The sequence below is a fragment of the Epithele typhae genome (genome assembly GCF_022376455.1).
Source record: "Epithele typhae strain CBS 203.58 chromosome Unknown BXZ73scaffold_52, whole genome shotgun sequence".
In the NCBI taxonomy this organism is placed as follows: domain Eukaryota; kingdom Fungi; phylum Basidiomycota; class Agaricomycetes; order Polyporales; family Epitheliaceae; genus Epithele; species Epithele typhae.
Genome location: NW_025954243.1, coordinates 230456 through 246072, shown reverse-complemented (window position 1 = coordinate 246072; position 15617 = coordinate 230456). Strand labels below are relative to the sequence as shown.

At 57.7% G+C, this 15617-nt stretch overlaps 3 protein-coding genes across 3 annotated transcripts; 2 read left to right on the top strand and 1 right to left on the bottom strand.

The window, feature by feature from the left end:
- Positions 1-846: 846 nt before the first annotated feature.
- On the bottom strand, positions 847-1559 carry BXZ73DRAFT_51960 (uncharacterized protein; the record flags this gene model as incomplete). The annotated part of the gene is made up of 3 exons (XM_048020724.1): positions 847-1077; positions 1141-1246; positions 1315-1559. The coding sequence occupies 3 exons, from the start codon at positions 1557-1559 to the stop codon at positions 847-849; spliced, it is 582 nt and encodes a 193-aa protein (XP_047874695.1).
- Positions 1560-3144: 1585 nt separating this feature from the next.
- BXZ73DRAFT_104540 (uncharacterized protein) lies at positions 3145-3848 on the top strand (the record flags this gene model as incomplete). Its single annotated transcript, XM_048015931.1, has 4 exons — positions 3145-3389; positions 3461-3566; positions 3637-3713; positions 3767-3848. The coding sequence occupies 4 exons, from the start codon at positions 3145-3147 to the stop codon at positions 3846-3848; spliced, it is 510 nt and encodes a 169-aa protein (XP_047874694.1).
- A 1175-nt stretch (positions 3849-5023) lies between these two features.
- Positions 5024-7749, top strand: BXZ73DRAFT_91850 (P-loop containing nucleoside triphosphate hydrolase protein; the record flags this gene model as incomplete). The annotated part of the gene is made up of 12 exons (XM_048026139.1): positions 5024-5407; positions 5431-5514; positions 5567-5729; positions 5757-5937; positions 6024-6394; positions 6445-6494; positions 6580-6669; positions 6690-6788; positions 6834-6918; positions 6980-7000; positions 7050-7435; positions 7483-7749. The coding sequence occupies 12 exons, from the start codon at positions 5024-5026 to the stop codon at positions 7747-7749; spliced, it is 2181 nt and encodes a 726-aa protein (XP_047874693.1).
- Between the last annotated feature and the right edge of the window lie 7868 nt (positions 7750-15617).

Here is a 15617-nt window from a genome sequence, read left to right as displayed (position 1 = left end):
TCACTCCTCTGCTGTAGCCATAAACCGTCACGCCGTGCCCCGCTTACGTCTCGTCCACTGCTCTGTCTCCCGTCTCTGCCGCTTTCCGTTATATCCCTCTGTAGCCATATCTGCCCGCCGCCGCCGTCGCGCGGGCCTGCATCGCTTTGCACACTTAGATACCTTCTGAGGGCACCCCCGCCCTGCCTCCCCCACCCCGACCGCCCGACCATACCCTACGCGGTGCCCATGCATTAGTAGCATTCGAGTCCCGTCTACTGTATCTATCTATTCCTCTATCCACCTCGTTGTCATCCGAACCGCTTCGGTTGCGTGCGCAGACTTTAGAAAGACGATATCCCGGTCGGGACTTGGGATTGTTTGCGCACGTTAATACGTTCGGCAGCGGAAGACACGGAAAGATCATACGATCGTCTATTGGTCTTCACTAACACTTATTACGGCACGCTACCAATGCACACGCACAAGTCCCATTTTGCGCTGCCGCGCCCAAGGATGATGTGGAGAAGCGTCAGGTTGGGATGCAATGTTGGAATACAACCCGAGCGCTCAGGCATAAACATGACATGGATCCCCTACAGAGGTATGCACTATGCAGTGCCCCTGTAACACCTCGAGAAGAGGCTCAAGGTATGCGCCCGTACCCGGGGGTATGCACTGAACGTATGCGGTACGAGGCACTCGTCGACCGCAGCCCTGACCGTCTCCTTCTCTCCCGCCTCGAAGGGCCTCAATCACACCAATTTACAAGCAGGGGCGTCAATGCGCCCCGCTGAGATCCATTTGTTGTACATACAACTCATCGGCGCGCGGCCGATTCAGTCCTTACATAGTGGCCCTCGCTCCTCAAGCCACCGGCACCCGCGCGAACCTGAACGCCCGGCGCCGCCCAGCCGCCGCCTTGCCAGACCCGCCCGCCGCCGCCGCCGCACCGTCCGCGGACTGCTGGACGACGACGCAGTTCCCGAACCCGCCCGCCGTCTTGAACGAGACGAGGCACTTGCCGCCCGTGCCCGAGCACGACATCCCCGCGGGGAGCTGCACGGTGAGCTGCTCCGAGTCCACGCTCTTCGGGGACTGAGAGAGAGAGAGGACGGGCGGTCAGCGAGGTGCCGCGTCGGAGAAGGGAGACGGGCTGACCTTGGTGCCGTTCGCGACCATCGTCGCCGCGACGAAGCTGCTCTTGTCGCCCGTGCCCTTCGGGTCCACCATCACCTGCGCGACCTGGCGCGAGCCGTCGACGCCCCTGCGGACGGGACGCGTCGTGTCAGACGGGCGGAAGAGAGAGAGAGACTACGGAGAGAGGGGGCGCACTTGTTGAAGTTGGTGATCATGGCCGTGAAGGTGCCGTCGGAGGCGACCGGGATGGCGTCCGAGGAGTCGAACGCGGACGCGACGTCCATCTTGCCGCACGGCTTCTGGTTCGAGGGCCGCTGCACGTCCGAGCGCGCCGCCGTGCCGCTCACGCCGAGCACGGGCGAGACCGCGGCGTGGGCGTGGGCCTGGAGGGCGGCGCCGAGGATGGCGGTGAAGGTGAGGAGGGTCTTGGAGAAGAGCATGGTGGCGGTTGGGAAAGTGGTGAGAGGAGAAGGGTGTGGGTGTGGGTTGAAGGTTGTGCGGTGGGATGAGGATCCGGCCTCGGGATGTGGTAGGTGAAGAAGATAGAAGGGAGGAGGTGAGCAAGCTGAGGATTGACGGAGGGCGAGGGAGGGCTTTATACATGACCGGGAGCGGGCCCATCCAAGGTTGAGGGCCCCGCGAGCGTACACGGCCCGCCATGCGCCCTCATCGGAATGGCGCAATCGAAGTGCGCGGTTCGGAATGAGTGACATTATTGGCCGAGGGCCGGGCAGTAGGACGCAGAATTTGCTCGCCGTCTGCATCACTCTTCCTAGGACGAACAGTCCGCTTTGCGACGGGAAACGTGGACTGTATCCTGGAAACCATGCTCCAGCGGGAAAGACGATTCTCGTCCATCGCCCTGCAGACTGGGATAGTAGCGCGGAATATTCAGAAGATCGGCCGGCATCAGAAATTGGTCACGACGTGCGTGGACATCGACCCAACGCAGAAGATCTCCCTCAAAACACTGGACTGTACCCCCAACCGCAGAGGACGCATTGAACTGGACGAAAGAGACGCACCTCAGGGTCATGCTGGACGCCGAGAAGGGATGTCTCATCATGAGACACCGCAGTCTCTGTCAATGACGAACACGAGCATGCGCCGCCATGGGTGGCACCAAGGGGGTTGCCAGTACTCTGCAGGTTGCATTCGATATCGTATTGCGAGGAGGAGTGTTTGATGAGAACAAGTGCAATGGTGTTCAACGCGGAGGATACGAGTCAGTGGTCAGTTGACTGCGAGCTCACACCACTACTTACTAGGTGTGGGCCTGAGCTCGCTGGTTCGATTCTCGGACTGGCGGTGTTCCATCGTCTGATGTGGACAGCGAGTGTCGTGTATTGGCTCGAAGCGAGATGCCTCTATGCACACCATAAACAAGCTAAATTCCAATTTATGATATAATCGGCAAAGACAGAGACGATGAGGGGACGTTGGAGGATAATGGGCCCGAGGAGAGCAATTAATGGACATGCTAGCAGAATGACACATTTTACTTCAATTCCCACGGATTTACCTGGCCAGAACACATGACTCAGACGGCCGTGACGACACCCTGGAGGAGTCATTCCGCACCCCGTCAATCTGGAACTCTACGGATGCTGGGGTCGCACTCGGGAGGCTCGAGAACGCCCTCCCCGCTGCAGTGTGGTTTCCAGGATACGTCTCCCGCAGCAACTTAGCGGGCAGCAGGAAGCATCACAGTGCAGACGGTGAGCGGATTCTGCGTCCCGCTCCTGCCCCTCGTCCAATACCGTCGCTCATTCCAACCGCGCACTTCGATTCCGCTGTTCCGATGAGGGTGTACGGGCCGGCCGTGTAGGCTCGCGGAGCCCTCCACCTTGGATGGGCCCGCTCCCGGTCATGTATAAAGCCCTCCCTCGCCCTCCGTCAATCCTCAGCTTGCTCACCTCCTCCACTTCCATCTTCTCACCTACCACATTCCGAGGCCGGATCCTCATCCCACCGCACCACCTTCAACCCACACACTTCGCCTCTCACCACTTTCCCCCCGCCACCATGCTCTTCTCCAAGACCCTCCTCGCCTTCACCGCCATCCTCGGCGCCGCCCTCCAGGCCCACGCCCACGCCGCGGTCTCGCCCGTGCTCGGCGTGAGCGGCACGGCGGCGCGCTCGGACGTGCAGCGGCCCTCGAACCAGAAGCCGTGCGGCAAGATGGACGTCGCGTCCGCGTTCGACTCCTCGGACGCCATCCCGGTCGCCTCCGACGGCACCTTCACGGCCATGATCACCAACTTCAACAAGTGCGTCCCTCTCTCTCCGTAGTCTCTCTCTCTTCTCTCCGCCCGTCTGACACGACGCGTCCCGTCCGCAGGGGCGTCGACGGCTCGCGCCAGGTCGCGCAGGTGATGGTGGACCCGACGGGCACGGGCGACAAGAGCAGCTTCGTCGCGGCGACGATGGTCGCGAACGGCACCAAGGTCGGCCCGTCTCCCTTCTCTGACGCGAGCACCTCGCTGACTGGTGCCCCGCGCTCTCTGCCGCTCTCAGTCCCCGAAGAGCGTGGACTCAGAGCAGCTCACCGTGCAGCTCCCCGCGGGGATGTCGTGCTCCGGCACGGGCGGCAAGTGCTCGTCTCGTTCAAGACGGCGGCGGGTTCGGGAACTGCGTCGTCGTCCAGCAGTCCGCGGACGGTGCGGCGGCGGCTGGCGGCGGCTGGGCGGCGGCGGGCGTTCAGGTTCGCTCGGGTGGCGGTGGCTTGAGAGACGAGGGCCACTAAGGACTGAATGGCCACGCGCCGATGAGTTGTATGTACAACAAATGGATCTCAGCGGGACGCTTGACGCCCCGCTTGTAAATTGGTGCGATTGAGGCCCTTCGAGGCGGGAAAAAAGGAGTCAGTCAGGGATGCAGTCGCCGAGGGCCCATAGTGCATACCACCGCGTACTGCGTACCTCGAGCCTCTTCTCGAGTTGGTACGGGGGGCATAACACACAACCCCCACGTGGTGGGAGTCCATGTCATACTTATGCCTGAGCGTCCGGGTTGTACCTGACGCTGCTCCACATCATCCTTGGGCGCGGCAGCGCAACATGGACTTGTGTGTGGGCACTTGTAGCGTGCGTTATAAGTGTGAGTGAAGACCAATAGACGATCGTATGATCGTTCCGTGTCTCGCACTGCCGAGTTGATCAACGTGCGCGAACACTCCCAAGCCGCGGCCGGGATGGTCTTTCTGGAGTCTGCGCACGCAAACGAAGCGGTTCGGATGTGTCAAGCGTCACCGGGGCATCTGTCGAAAGTCGCAAACGAAACCATATGAGCCGCATTTCAGGTCACGGAGCGAGCGCAGTAGGCAATGCTTGTCGCACACGTGTACACGCGTAAGAGAAGAAGATGTGGACCATCAATGAACCCAGACACTGCGTGAACGGGTTTCTAGCATGTTCAGTTTAAGTTCAGTGCTTGGTCTGTCGAGATTTCATGTCCAATCGCTGTTATATCCGTGTGACTAGTCGGCCCACAGGACGTGCATATTGCCATTTTTGGTGCGCACCGTCGTTGTGTGCCCAGTGTTAACCTTTGCAACCACTACACCAGAATTTGACATGCAAGGGAAAGGTAGCCTTTCCCTGGAATGTCCCTGGACGGGCGGCGGCGGGAAGGTTGCCTTTCTCCGCACGGGAAATGCATGTGCGCATCGTGACGCAGCCCGATATAGTATAACTGTCACACGGATATAACAGCGATTGATTGTGCTTGCAGTAAGCATTGAGTCAGGCGCGTCACGAACGCGTCTGGTCACGGACACTCACTATTAGTCACAGATGCGCGCGTCTCGCGACTTGACCTCGACCACCATCTCCGCCGCCATCCTGGAGACCTTTCTGTCTATCTTGCTTCACGCTGCCGTCTACTCCATCTACGGCCGCTCTCCATGAATACCCCGCAGACCCCTCGCAGGAGTGGTCGACGCGGAGCAGGACAGCCAGGCTTTGCCGTCTCCTCATGGCTCCCTACATCCCACTCCGACGTCATCCCCTCCGTCCATCTATATTCTCGCCCTGCTTGCCCAGAGGACCTCCTGGCGATCGAAGACGCTGAAGAGCTCGCCTTGGAGAACTGCAAAGCCCACTTCTACCCCTCATTCTCCCGCCAGACCACCCGCCGTGCCAATACAAGAACGTACGGCAAGGAAAGCCTCCCCAAGGACACCAGTGGCGATAACGACGCGATATTCAGCGTGGGCGACACCGTGCTCGTGAAGACGATCAGCAAGTATCCATACCCCAGCGTCGGAGTGATCGTGGCCGTATGGAACGTCGAGGGCGAGGATTCCCTGAGCATTCACCCCTGCGCGTACGTGTCCATTGGTTCTGTCGTCCGCGAGAACTTCCTCCCCATCGTGCGAAGCGAGAGTTTTGCGAGGTGCGTCGTTCTCTCATCTCTCTGCGGGGTCCTTGGCCGATGTCTCCTCTAGAACGAGGTGCTCTACATCGTCGACATGACGAACACCGTGCCCTCATCCGCGATCATCTCCTGCTGCACGGTCTCTTCCTCCTCTTCTGCAGTGATCAAAGAGCCCGTGGACGATGCGATGAACGACTTCTTCTTCTGCCGTCTCGCCGTGAACACCGCCCGGGGTCTGTACTACGAACACCACTGGGAAGGCTTCCATGAGTCTGCGGTGCAGACGAGCTCTGAGACGTGGCCGAATGACGACGCTTGGACGCTGAAACCCGCGCCGGAACCTCTGCACCGCAGCAAAGACGATGCACCTCGACGGAACCGCGGTCACCCACGCAAGCGTCGTCGCCTGGCCCCACCCGAGCCCGACGTCGAGTCTGAGGCGTCGAACTCCGAAGACGACTACCAGGGCTCCCAAGCGCCCCTTCCTCCTCTACGACGAAGGCGACGAAAACGACGTCCCGACGAAGACCATGCTCCGCGGACACCCTCACGTCGCAAACGCGGCGCGGCCCACGGACTCCTCGCACGCCAAAGACGCCACGGACACCGCGCCGACCACGGATCGACCGGGCGTCGCTCGCGCATCCGACCCCACACTCAAAGGCGGCGCTCAAGCGGCGGAAGAAGACGGCGCTGGCGGTGCGTCCGCCCCCGCCTGCGGAGGGAACGTTGGAGCTCGCGCTCGCGCGGGGACTGGAGGGCGACGGGTGGGAGCGGGCGATGCATGTGCTGCACGTCGCCGCACGGCCGGGGGCGCTGCCGTGTCGGGAGACGGAGTATGGACGAGTGTTGAGGGCAGTGGAGGAGCTGTTGGAGGAGGGAAGCGGCGGGTGCATCTGTGAGTTTCCCTTTTGTTTCGTGGGGGTGCGCGAGCTGAGGCCAAGACAGACATTTCTGGTGTGCCGGGGACTGGGAAGACTGCCACGGTGCATGCAGTAGTGAGGGAATTGAAGCGGATGGCGAGAGCAATGTGAGTACGCAATTTGGTGGCGGCTTCGAATGGGCCCTGATGTGTGGGCGTAGGAAGCCAATCCTTTCTCGTACGTCGAGATCAACGGCCTGAAGATACCTGAGCCAGCCGCCGCGTATGGTCTCCTTGGGAGGCGGTTTATGGTCATGATACGGCGAAAGAGGGACACATGAAGATTGGGTCGAAGGAGGCTCTGCGACACCTCTCGCGGCATTTTATGAGCGGACATCGGGTTGGACCGTCTGGAGGGCACGCATGGTGCGTGTTTTGAGCCTCTTCAGCGACCACCACGTTAACCTATCCATAGCGTCGTCTGATGGACGAATTAGACCAACTGATGACGGCGAAGCAGGACGTGGTGTACAACTTCTTCAACTGGCCGACTCTGGCCGGTCGAAATGGTGGTGCTCGCCGTTGCCAACACCATGGACCTGCCTGAACGCGTGATGACAGGTCGCGTTCGCAGTCGTCTTGGTACGTCTTATTTGCGCTTCTCCGTTCACGCCTGTTGACGCCCATCTAGGGATGATCCGCATCAACTTCCAGCCCTACACCACTCCTCAACTGGAACAAATAGTCAAAGCGCGGCTGGCGGCGGCGGCGGCCTCCCTGCCTGCGGGCACGCCCGCGGTGCTCGCCCCCGACGCGGTCAAGTTCGCGTCGATGAAGGTGGCATCGATCAGCGGGGACGCGCGGCGGGTGCTTGACATCTGCCGGCGGGCGGCGGAGCTGGTGCGACCGGCACGGCGCACGGCGCGGACGGAGGACGTGAAGGAGGTGATCAAGGAGATGCAGAACTCGCCGACGGCGGCGTACCTGCGTGAGCTATCGTTCCACGAGCGGGTGATGCTCGCTGCGCTGGTCAAGTGCGTGCGGAAGGAGGGCGTGGAGGAAATACAGTGGGGCATGGTACGTCGTCTCGTGTATTCCGTGGACTTTATTCACCGGAGTATTAGCTGCAACGCCAGCATACGCTCTTGCAGAACTTACTCGCGACGGACAGTGGGGACGACGACTGTTCGCGCCGTCTTGGTGCGAGCGAGTTCTGGTTGGTGCTGGACTCGCTCCTGGCGTCGCACGCGGTGATCTGCGAGAACGGGGCGGTGGTCGCGCGGAAGGCGGAGAACGAGCGGCGTGTGGCCCTCAACCTGGAGTACGCGGAGGTGGAGCGTGTGCTGGGCGATGTTGGCGGTGCGAAGTGGCGCAACGCGTTGAATGTCTGATGTACGTATTACATGGCCGGTTTACCCCCGCGCAGCTCGCAACATGTTCTCTACCGCGAGTTTCCCGTGATCGCTCCAGATATGCTCCAGTGTCCGTGTGCCATCTTTATCAACAACGCGGAACCAGCACCAATCCACCGGCTCCAGCGTGGTACCGTATCGATCCCAACAGTAGTCGTAGACCGGGTCTGTGGGATACGCTCTCTCTGAAAGCAACCCTGCATCGGAGAGAGAGAGGTACTGCAGACGCGGTAGAGCATCAGCAAGCGGCTGACAGATCGCCCGCAGGATTCCTGGAGCGCGTGCCGGCCCTACTGGCTCCTCGACTTCGTCGTCTTCGTACCGATCGGGCGCCCACAGCGCGAGGTGCTCCACCGGCAGAGCGGCCAGTGCGTCCGGCAGCCCTGTCTGCAGGACCCGTCAGCCAAGTCGGCGTCCAGTGTGCACGCCACACGCTCACCAGCTCCCGCCAGTCGTCGTCGCGCTTCCACTGTTCCTTCTCTATCTTGAGCACGAGCGACCGCAGGCTCTGTGAGACGCCTTAGCGCGCGCGGCTATCTACGAGATTAGATAGCGCACCAGCCGAGACTCGCGAGGGAGATTGGAGGTACGAAAGCCCAAACAGCTTCTGGAGATTGCTCCTCCAGAAGCGGGCCCTTTTATATTCGCTAGCTACGATGTACATGAGTCAATGTGAGTCGCGCGTGCATTCGCGTGCTGCAGCGTTAGCTCGCCTGCTTGCACTCACATGTCGTGTAGAGTCAACGGAAATACAAAGAGCAATCGCACGAAAGGCGCGAGGCGTCTGCGTACGATACTGGAAGAAGTAACTACGTAGTCAGGGCGCTGGTACGCTCCAGGCACAAGAGGCAACGTGCAGGAGCGCGCGGTCACTCTCCACGGCCCGGTTGTACATGAGGCGCTCAAGTGAGCTCTTGTACGGCGCGCGGTAGCCTCGTGGCTGGGCGTCGGAGCCGCGCGCTGCTTACTAACACCGTGACTTGCGTGATTACTGGAAAAGGCAAATTTCCGTAACATCACCCCCCTCTCTAACATCGTGTCCTCACGATTCAGGCCAGAGTCCAGACGCGAAGCGGAACAGTCATCGTTCCTTTCCATCTGTCCCATTTGCGCGACCACTTATCCCATTCGTGATCCAAAGGGTCCGTGATCTGAACTAGACGCGCGCGTGGTCCTAGTAGACGGAAAGGTCGGGGGGCGGTAGGATTATGCTTGTGGTAGTCGTCGATTAGATCCTTGTACTTATCGAACAACTTTCCACGGGGGACCCAGGTGTTCTCGGAGATGGGCTTGTCTTTCCACTTGACGAGGTATTGCACAGTACCGGACTCGAACTTGGAGTTTACCACGGTCTCGGGCTCTTCGGGCTTGTCGACACCTTCAGGCGCCATGGTCTCTAAGCGCTCTTGGTTGTTGAACTCGGGGGCGAATGCAGGGGTAAGCAGATCTTCGTTGAACACGGGGTGGATACCACTGAGAGCCTTGGGTAGCTTCAGCTTGTATGCACTTGCACCGACTTTTGCGAGGATTTTGAAGGGACCGTAGCGCTTGTGCTCCAACTTTTTGTTTGGACGCACAGTGGTGATGTTTAGCGCTTCCAACCACACGAGATCTCCTTCTTGGTAATCTCGTGCGGGATTGCGGTGTCGGTCGAATTTCTCCTTCATGATTTTCTGTGCTGCCTTCAGGCTTTCTGTAGCGGCTTCAGAAATATCATCCATGCGTGTTTTGAACTGTTCGGCTGATTCGCTCTTTGCCGGCTTGTGTGTCTCTACCCCAGTGTACGGATGGAAGCCGTGTGTCATGTAGAAGGGGGAGAACTTAGTGGCAGAATGTTGTCGATTGCGATATGCAAAGAGCGCGAGCGGTAGCCAGTCGACCCAGTCGTCTTGTCGGTGATTGATGAAGATGCGGAGGTAGTTCTTGATTTCCCGGTTCATACGTTCAGTTTGCCCATCTGTTTGTGGATGGTACGCCGTACTTGGGTTTCCCTGTATTCCTAACTTTTGGTACAAGCTCTTCGTGAAGTTGGATACGAACTGTGGTCCTCGGTCCGATGTGATCTTGCGTGGGAGTCCATGTTGTGACCAGACGTGCTTGAGTAAGATGTTTGCGTATCCTTCTGAGTCTAGTGCTTCGAGGCATGGAACTGCAATTACGTCCTTGGACTTCATGTCTACACACACGAATATGGAGTCAAAGCCGAGGCATCTTGGTAGGTGCGTGATCAGATCTACAGAGATGTATTCCCAGTTTCGACTAGGAATCTCGTGCGGATGCAGTGGGGCTGACTTGGCTTGCGTGCGTATTTTCGTTCGTTGACATGTGGTGCACCCTATGATGTACTTTGCGACGTCCTTGCGTAGCGTTGGCCACCAGTATGAACGTTGCACAAGATCTTGAGTCTTGCTCCGGCCCGGATGGCCAGCGCTAACAGAGTCGTGATGCGCGCCGATGATGCGTCCGCGGAGCGCTTTGTCATCAGGAATGACAAGCTTCCCCCTCCTATAGATCAGGCCGTCCTCGGTCTGAACGTAGTCTTCGTTTATGCCCACACGGTTACGTATATCTTCATCCATTTTAGACATTAAGTCTGTCACGGATGTGATGATATTCGTAGTTCCATCTATTGTAGTCTTGCGGAATAGATGTGGTTTCAACAGTACTTCGTTCTCGACTTCTTCCTTGTCGGCAGTGTGATCGGGTCGTCGTGATAATGCGTCTGGCTTCCCCATGGTCTTCCCTGGGTGGTGGCTGAGTTCGAGATCGTATTCTTCTATTGCAAGTAGCCACCGGACTTGTCGGGGACTTAAGCGCTGAGGGTTTCGGAAGTATTCTAGGTTCTTGTGGTCTGTCCAAACTTCTACGGGATGTGCGGCTCCAAGTAGGAAGTGCCTCCATTCGTCAAGTGCGTGTATTACTGCCAGCATCTCACGATCGTAGATCTGGTAGTTCTTTTCTGCACTTGTCAGAGATCTCGATAGGAAGGCTATGGTTCGCCACTGCCCGTCTTGCTTCTGCGATAACTCGGCTCCTAGCGCGTAGTTTGAGGCGTCGCACTCGATCTTGAATGGATCTGAATCGTTGGGGACAGCGAGGACAGGTGCGCTCGTAATCAGTTTCTTGATAGCTTCAAACGCGCTCTGTTCTTCGTGTGTCCATTGCCACTCTACGTCGCCTGTCAGGCGATTTAAGGGTCCGGCTGCTTTCGAGAAGTCTTTGATGAATCGTCTGTAGAAGTTCGCGAATCCTAGAAACCCTTGTACGTGTTTCTTGCAGGTTGGAGTTGGCCACTCGGTGACACCGGCTACCTTGGCGGGGTCCATCTTGATAATTCCTGGCGCTATGATGTGTCCTAGATATTCAGTTTCTTGTACTTCAAACTCGCACTTCTCGGGTTTGCAGGTGAGTTTGTTGTCTCGCAAGATCTTGAGTACTTTGCGTACAACGCGTCTGTGTTCGTGAAGATCTTGCGAGAGTATAAGAATGTCGTCTAGGTACACAATGACCTTGCCTTGCAAGATGAGGTTGCGGAAGATGTCGTTCATCATCATTTGGAAGGTTGAGGGAGAGTTTGATAGTCCGAAGAACATAACCGTGGGTTCAAACAGTCCTCGGTTTGTGATGAACGCAGCCTTCTCCTCGTCTCCATCTTTCATGCGGATATTATTGTATCCCCATCGCACGTCGAGCTTGGTGTAGTACTTGGCTCCTTTGAGGCGATCAAAGATATCTGACATGAGAGGTAGTGGGTACTTGTTCTTTTTGGTCATGGAGTTCAACTTGCGATAGTCTTGTACCGGTCTTAGCTTACCATCCTTCTTTTTACGAAGAAGAAAGGTGCTCCCCATGGTGACTTAGAGGATCGAATTCGTCCAGTGCGCAGGTTCTCATCCAAGAACTCATCCAGTGCTTGTTGGTGTTGTCGGGGCATTGGATACACCTTTCCACAGTATGGTTTCGCGTCAGGCAGGAGTTCTATAGCGTGATCGTAATGGGCGTCGCTCGGGTAGTGTGTTGAATGTACTGTCTTCAAACACGTCCTTGAAGTCGTGATAATGTGCGGGAACCACTTCTTCAAACGTTGCGGGGGCGCGTTTCTTGCTCTGTTCAATGGCGATATCCATAGCTACTGAAGCTCTTCTTGCATGCAAGTAGGCAGGGACGTCCATCATGAACACGCGTTCACCTTCATCCAGAACGTGTTCGCAAGTGTGGGGACAGCGGCTGAACTCCACAGACTTCTTTTGCCAGTCGATCTGTGGGTTGTGGTGCTGGATCCATTCGTGTCCGAGGAATAGATCGGCCTTGCCTAGGTCGGTGACCAGTAAGTGCATCATTTCTCGGTGATTTCCGATTGTGATGAACACTTCTACGTAGTGGGTTATACTTCCACCTATGTTTGGTGTGCCGTCCGCATTGTGTACAGGTATGGGTCGGTCATAGGCACGCATGGTTAAACCAGCTCGTCGTACCAGATCGCGGTGTATGCATGATCCTGTACACCCGGTGTCTAGTAGGGCCTGCACACTTGTTCGTTTGGTGGTTTCTGGATTCTCAAGCTCTAGCGGGATGTCCATTTGTCGCTTAGAACCTAGCGCTCTGACCACGCTGAAAAGCTTGGGTCCGATGCGGTTGATGCCGAAAGTGTTGGGTGTGTTTTGTTCCGCTGCACTCGGAGTTTTCGTTCTTTTTTTGGTAGTATTGGAGAGAGAATTAAGTACAGATTCCCGTCTGCCGCGCTTCACTGGTGAAGACGCTCTCTCGGTAGGTACATAAGGAACAGAGGAATCTACAGTGTTCGCTAGGTCCGGAACTTCGTATACAGGTAGGCAAGCGAAACGATTCTTAGTAGCTATAGTACATTGAGGGAGAACGGAATTGATTACGAGGGGGGAACGGGGTCGTGCAGCAACTCCGTCCCAAACGAAAAACCCTGCGACAGGAAGTCTTCGGGCTCCTCGGAGACCCAGGCGCGTATAGCATCGACAAACTCCGAGCGCTCGACGGATTCCCACGCGCGCAGCGTCTGCGTCGGGCGGTTCGGAATATGCCAGGGTGATCCGCACGTGCCGGCTTGATCCTTGCGCGCGGCGCACTCGGGCTTGCGGCACTTTTGCGCGTTCAGCCTGTCGATGTCCATAGGTTGTCCCTTTCCTCCGTAGGTAACCCCGGTTGGCTCGCGTCGATCCGTCCTAGGTTCGTACAGCGGGCGTGATGGTGCGGGCCTTGGTGGTGTTTCGTTGTGGTTCGCGCGTGAGTTTGTGTTGACCGTCGCGCGCGCAGTACTGGTGGTCGCGTGCGAGTCGCGCTGCATAAGTCCGAACTCGCGGTCTGCTTCGTCCAGGTCTGTGATGCGGGTCTTCCATTCCTGGTACGTCGCGGGGCGAATGTGTGATCTGTAGATGTCCTTGAGGAGGTCTTTGCGTGTCTTCTGTAATACCATCTCAACGATTGTTCCGTCAGTGAGGGATAGTCCAGCCGCTAGCACAAGGCGCTCGAATTCTATGAAGAAGTCCACTGCGTTGGTCGTCCCCTGTCGGTACAGCGTGAGGTCGTGGAACGCTCGTCGCTTAGCATTCTTGTCTAGAAACACTGCGTCCATCGCATCCCAGAAAGCTTCATGGTCGGTGAAGTCCCAGCGACCGTTGACGTCGTGAGTGGTTCTGAACGCGTTCTTCCATTGTTCTATGGCATTCGTTCCGCGCACGAATGAGAGCACGTATCCGACAATGTCTTCTATGGGACCTCCTCGGGTTAGGAGCTTCATCTCGTTCCTCCAGTTGACGTATTTGGTTCTATCGCCTGCAAACAGTTCCGGTTCCTTCTTCCGGTAGTATGCCGGAGACGTGTTGGTCGCGTTTACTGTCACTGGGGGAACATTAACTTGGACAGGTACAGCGGTAGTGGCGTGATCGGAGAGGTGTCGGAGGATGTCGACAACGACTTGGAACTGTGCGGGGTCAATTTGTGACGCCATCGTTGTCGTTGTTGGTGGTACAGTTGGTGGCGGAGTTCCGTCTGGGCCTTGATCAGGTTCGGATGTGGTGTCGCTAATGTCGGGCGTTTCGGAAGGAGGTGTTGTGGTGGGATCAACAACGGTCTCGTCGGGGTCTTCGAAGTTTTCTTCGACTTCTTCCTCTTGTGGTGGGATGATCTCTGCCCAGCGCGCTGAGATGAAACGGCGGATATCGCTGGTGGTATCGTCGTAGCGCCGGGGACAGGGATTATGTTCGCAACGTTGGAGTTGCCTGGTACCCTCTGGTCTGTACGCGTCGTAGTCGTCTTCGACGTTGTGCGCGTGAAAGCGCCCTTCGCACCGGAGTGGTCGCGACACGTTGAGGAACTGTTGCGGAGCCTAGGAGTCGAGTGATTCGGGCAAGTCGGCGAAGAGACGGCTGAGCGCTTTTCGCGTGGGAATTGTTTAGGCGAGGTTCTGTCTACACGACTGTCTGAACCTAGTAGAGGGCGTGGAACACTAGCTGACGCTCGAGGCGTGGGAGGATGTGGAGGCTGTGGCGAGTGCGTAGGTACTCTAGGTACTCTCCAATGGGTAGGACGTATAGGATGAGGCCGAATTGGAGGTTGGGGGTGAGAGAATTAAAACGTAAGGCGTTCTCGCCGGGATCGAGGTTGTCAAAGGTGGCTACGCGAGTACGTCTCCTCTCGTTGTCTTCAGTGGATAAGGTGAATACAATGCGGCCGTTAGGGAGCCAATCGAAGCGGTAGAACACGTGGGTCCAGGGGCCTCCTTCGATGTATTGGTAAGCAGGGGCGGTGCCGGGAGCGGCGTCTACCGTAGTGCAGTCTGCTGCGAACCAATAGCTATCGTGCTCGCTCACGCGGTAGGCTGTAGTGGTGTCAAGGTCGATAGCAGAAAGCTTATCACGAAGAATTCCAGCGGGAGTTCCGTACGCGATGGGTTCGTCCGTCTGGACACAGGTGCGGGTGATGAGGGATTCGTAGTGCGCGGGAGAGAAGATCGGAAGACCTTCGCGGAGGTTGTAGTAGGCTTCGAAACGTTGCAGGCCGTAGCGCACGTCTGAGTAGTCACCGGTGAGATCCCAGGACTCCGCGTAGTTGGTGTTGACGCGGCGGAGGTAACCACGGACCGTGCGATCGTGTTGGTCGAGCGCTTCGTAGCACGGGCGCGGGAAAGCGGTGCGGTCGAGGTGAAGGAAGTGGTGGAGGTAGTTGGCTACCGGTTCGTAGGGTGGCGGATAGTCGTCGAGGAAGTTGGGACGGATGCGGTCTCGCGGTGGAGTCGCAGTCGACTCGTCGGCGAAGATGTCGGTGAGTGGGAGGATAGAGGGAGTGCTTCGCGCGGACACTGGAGGCAGGTCGCGTTAGCGGTGAGGGTGTAGGGGTGTGGTAGAACCGTACTCGTGTATTCGCGCGCTTGATTCCGCGGCGAGTGGGGTTTTGAGTAGGTGTGGGGTTTGGTAGAAGCTGTTTATGAGACGCCTTAGCGCGCGCGGCTATCTACGAGATTAGATAGCGCACCAGCCGAGACTCGCGAGGGAGATTGGAGGTACGAAAGCCCAAACAGCTTCTGGAGATTGCTCCTCCAGAAGCGGGCCCTTTTATATTCGCTAGCTACGATGTACATGAGTCAATGTGAGTCGCGCGTGCATTCGCGTGCTGCAGCGTTAGCTCGCCTGCTTGCACTCACATGTCGTGTAGAGTCAACGGAAATACAAAGAGCAATCGCACGAAAGGCGCGAGGCGTCTGCGTACGATACTGGAAGAAGTAACTACGTAGTCAGGGCGCTGGTACGCTCCAGGCACAAGAGGCAACGTGCAGGAGCGCGCGGTCACTCTCCACGGCCCGGTTGTACATGAGGCGC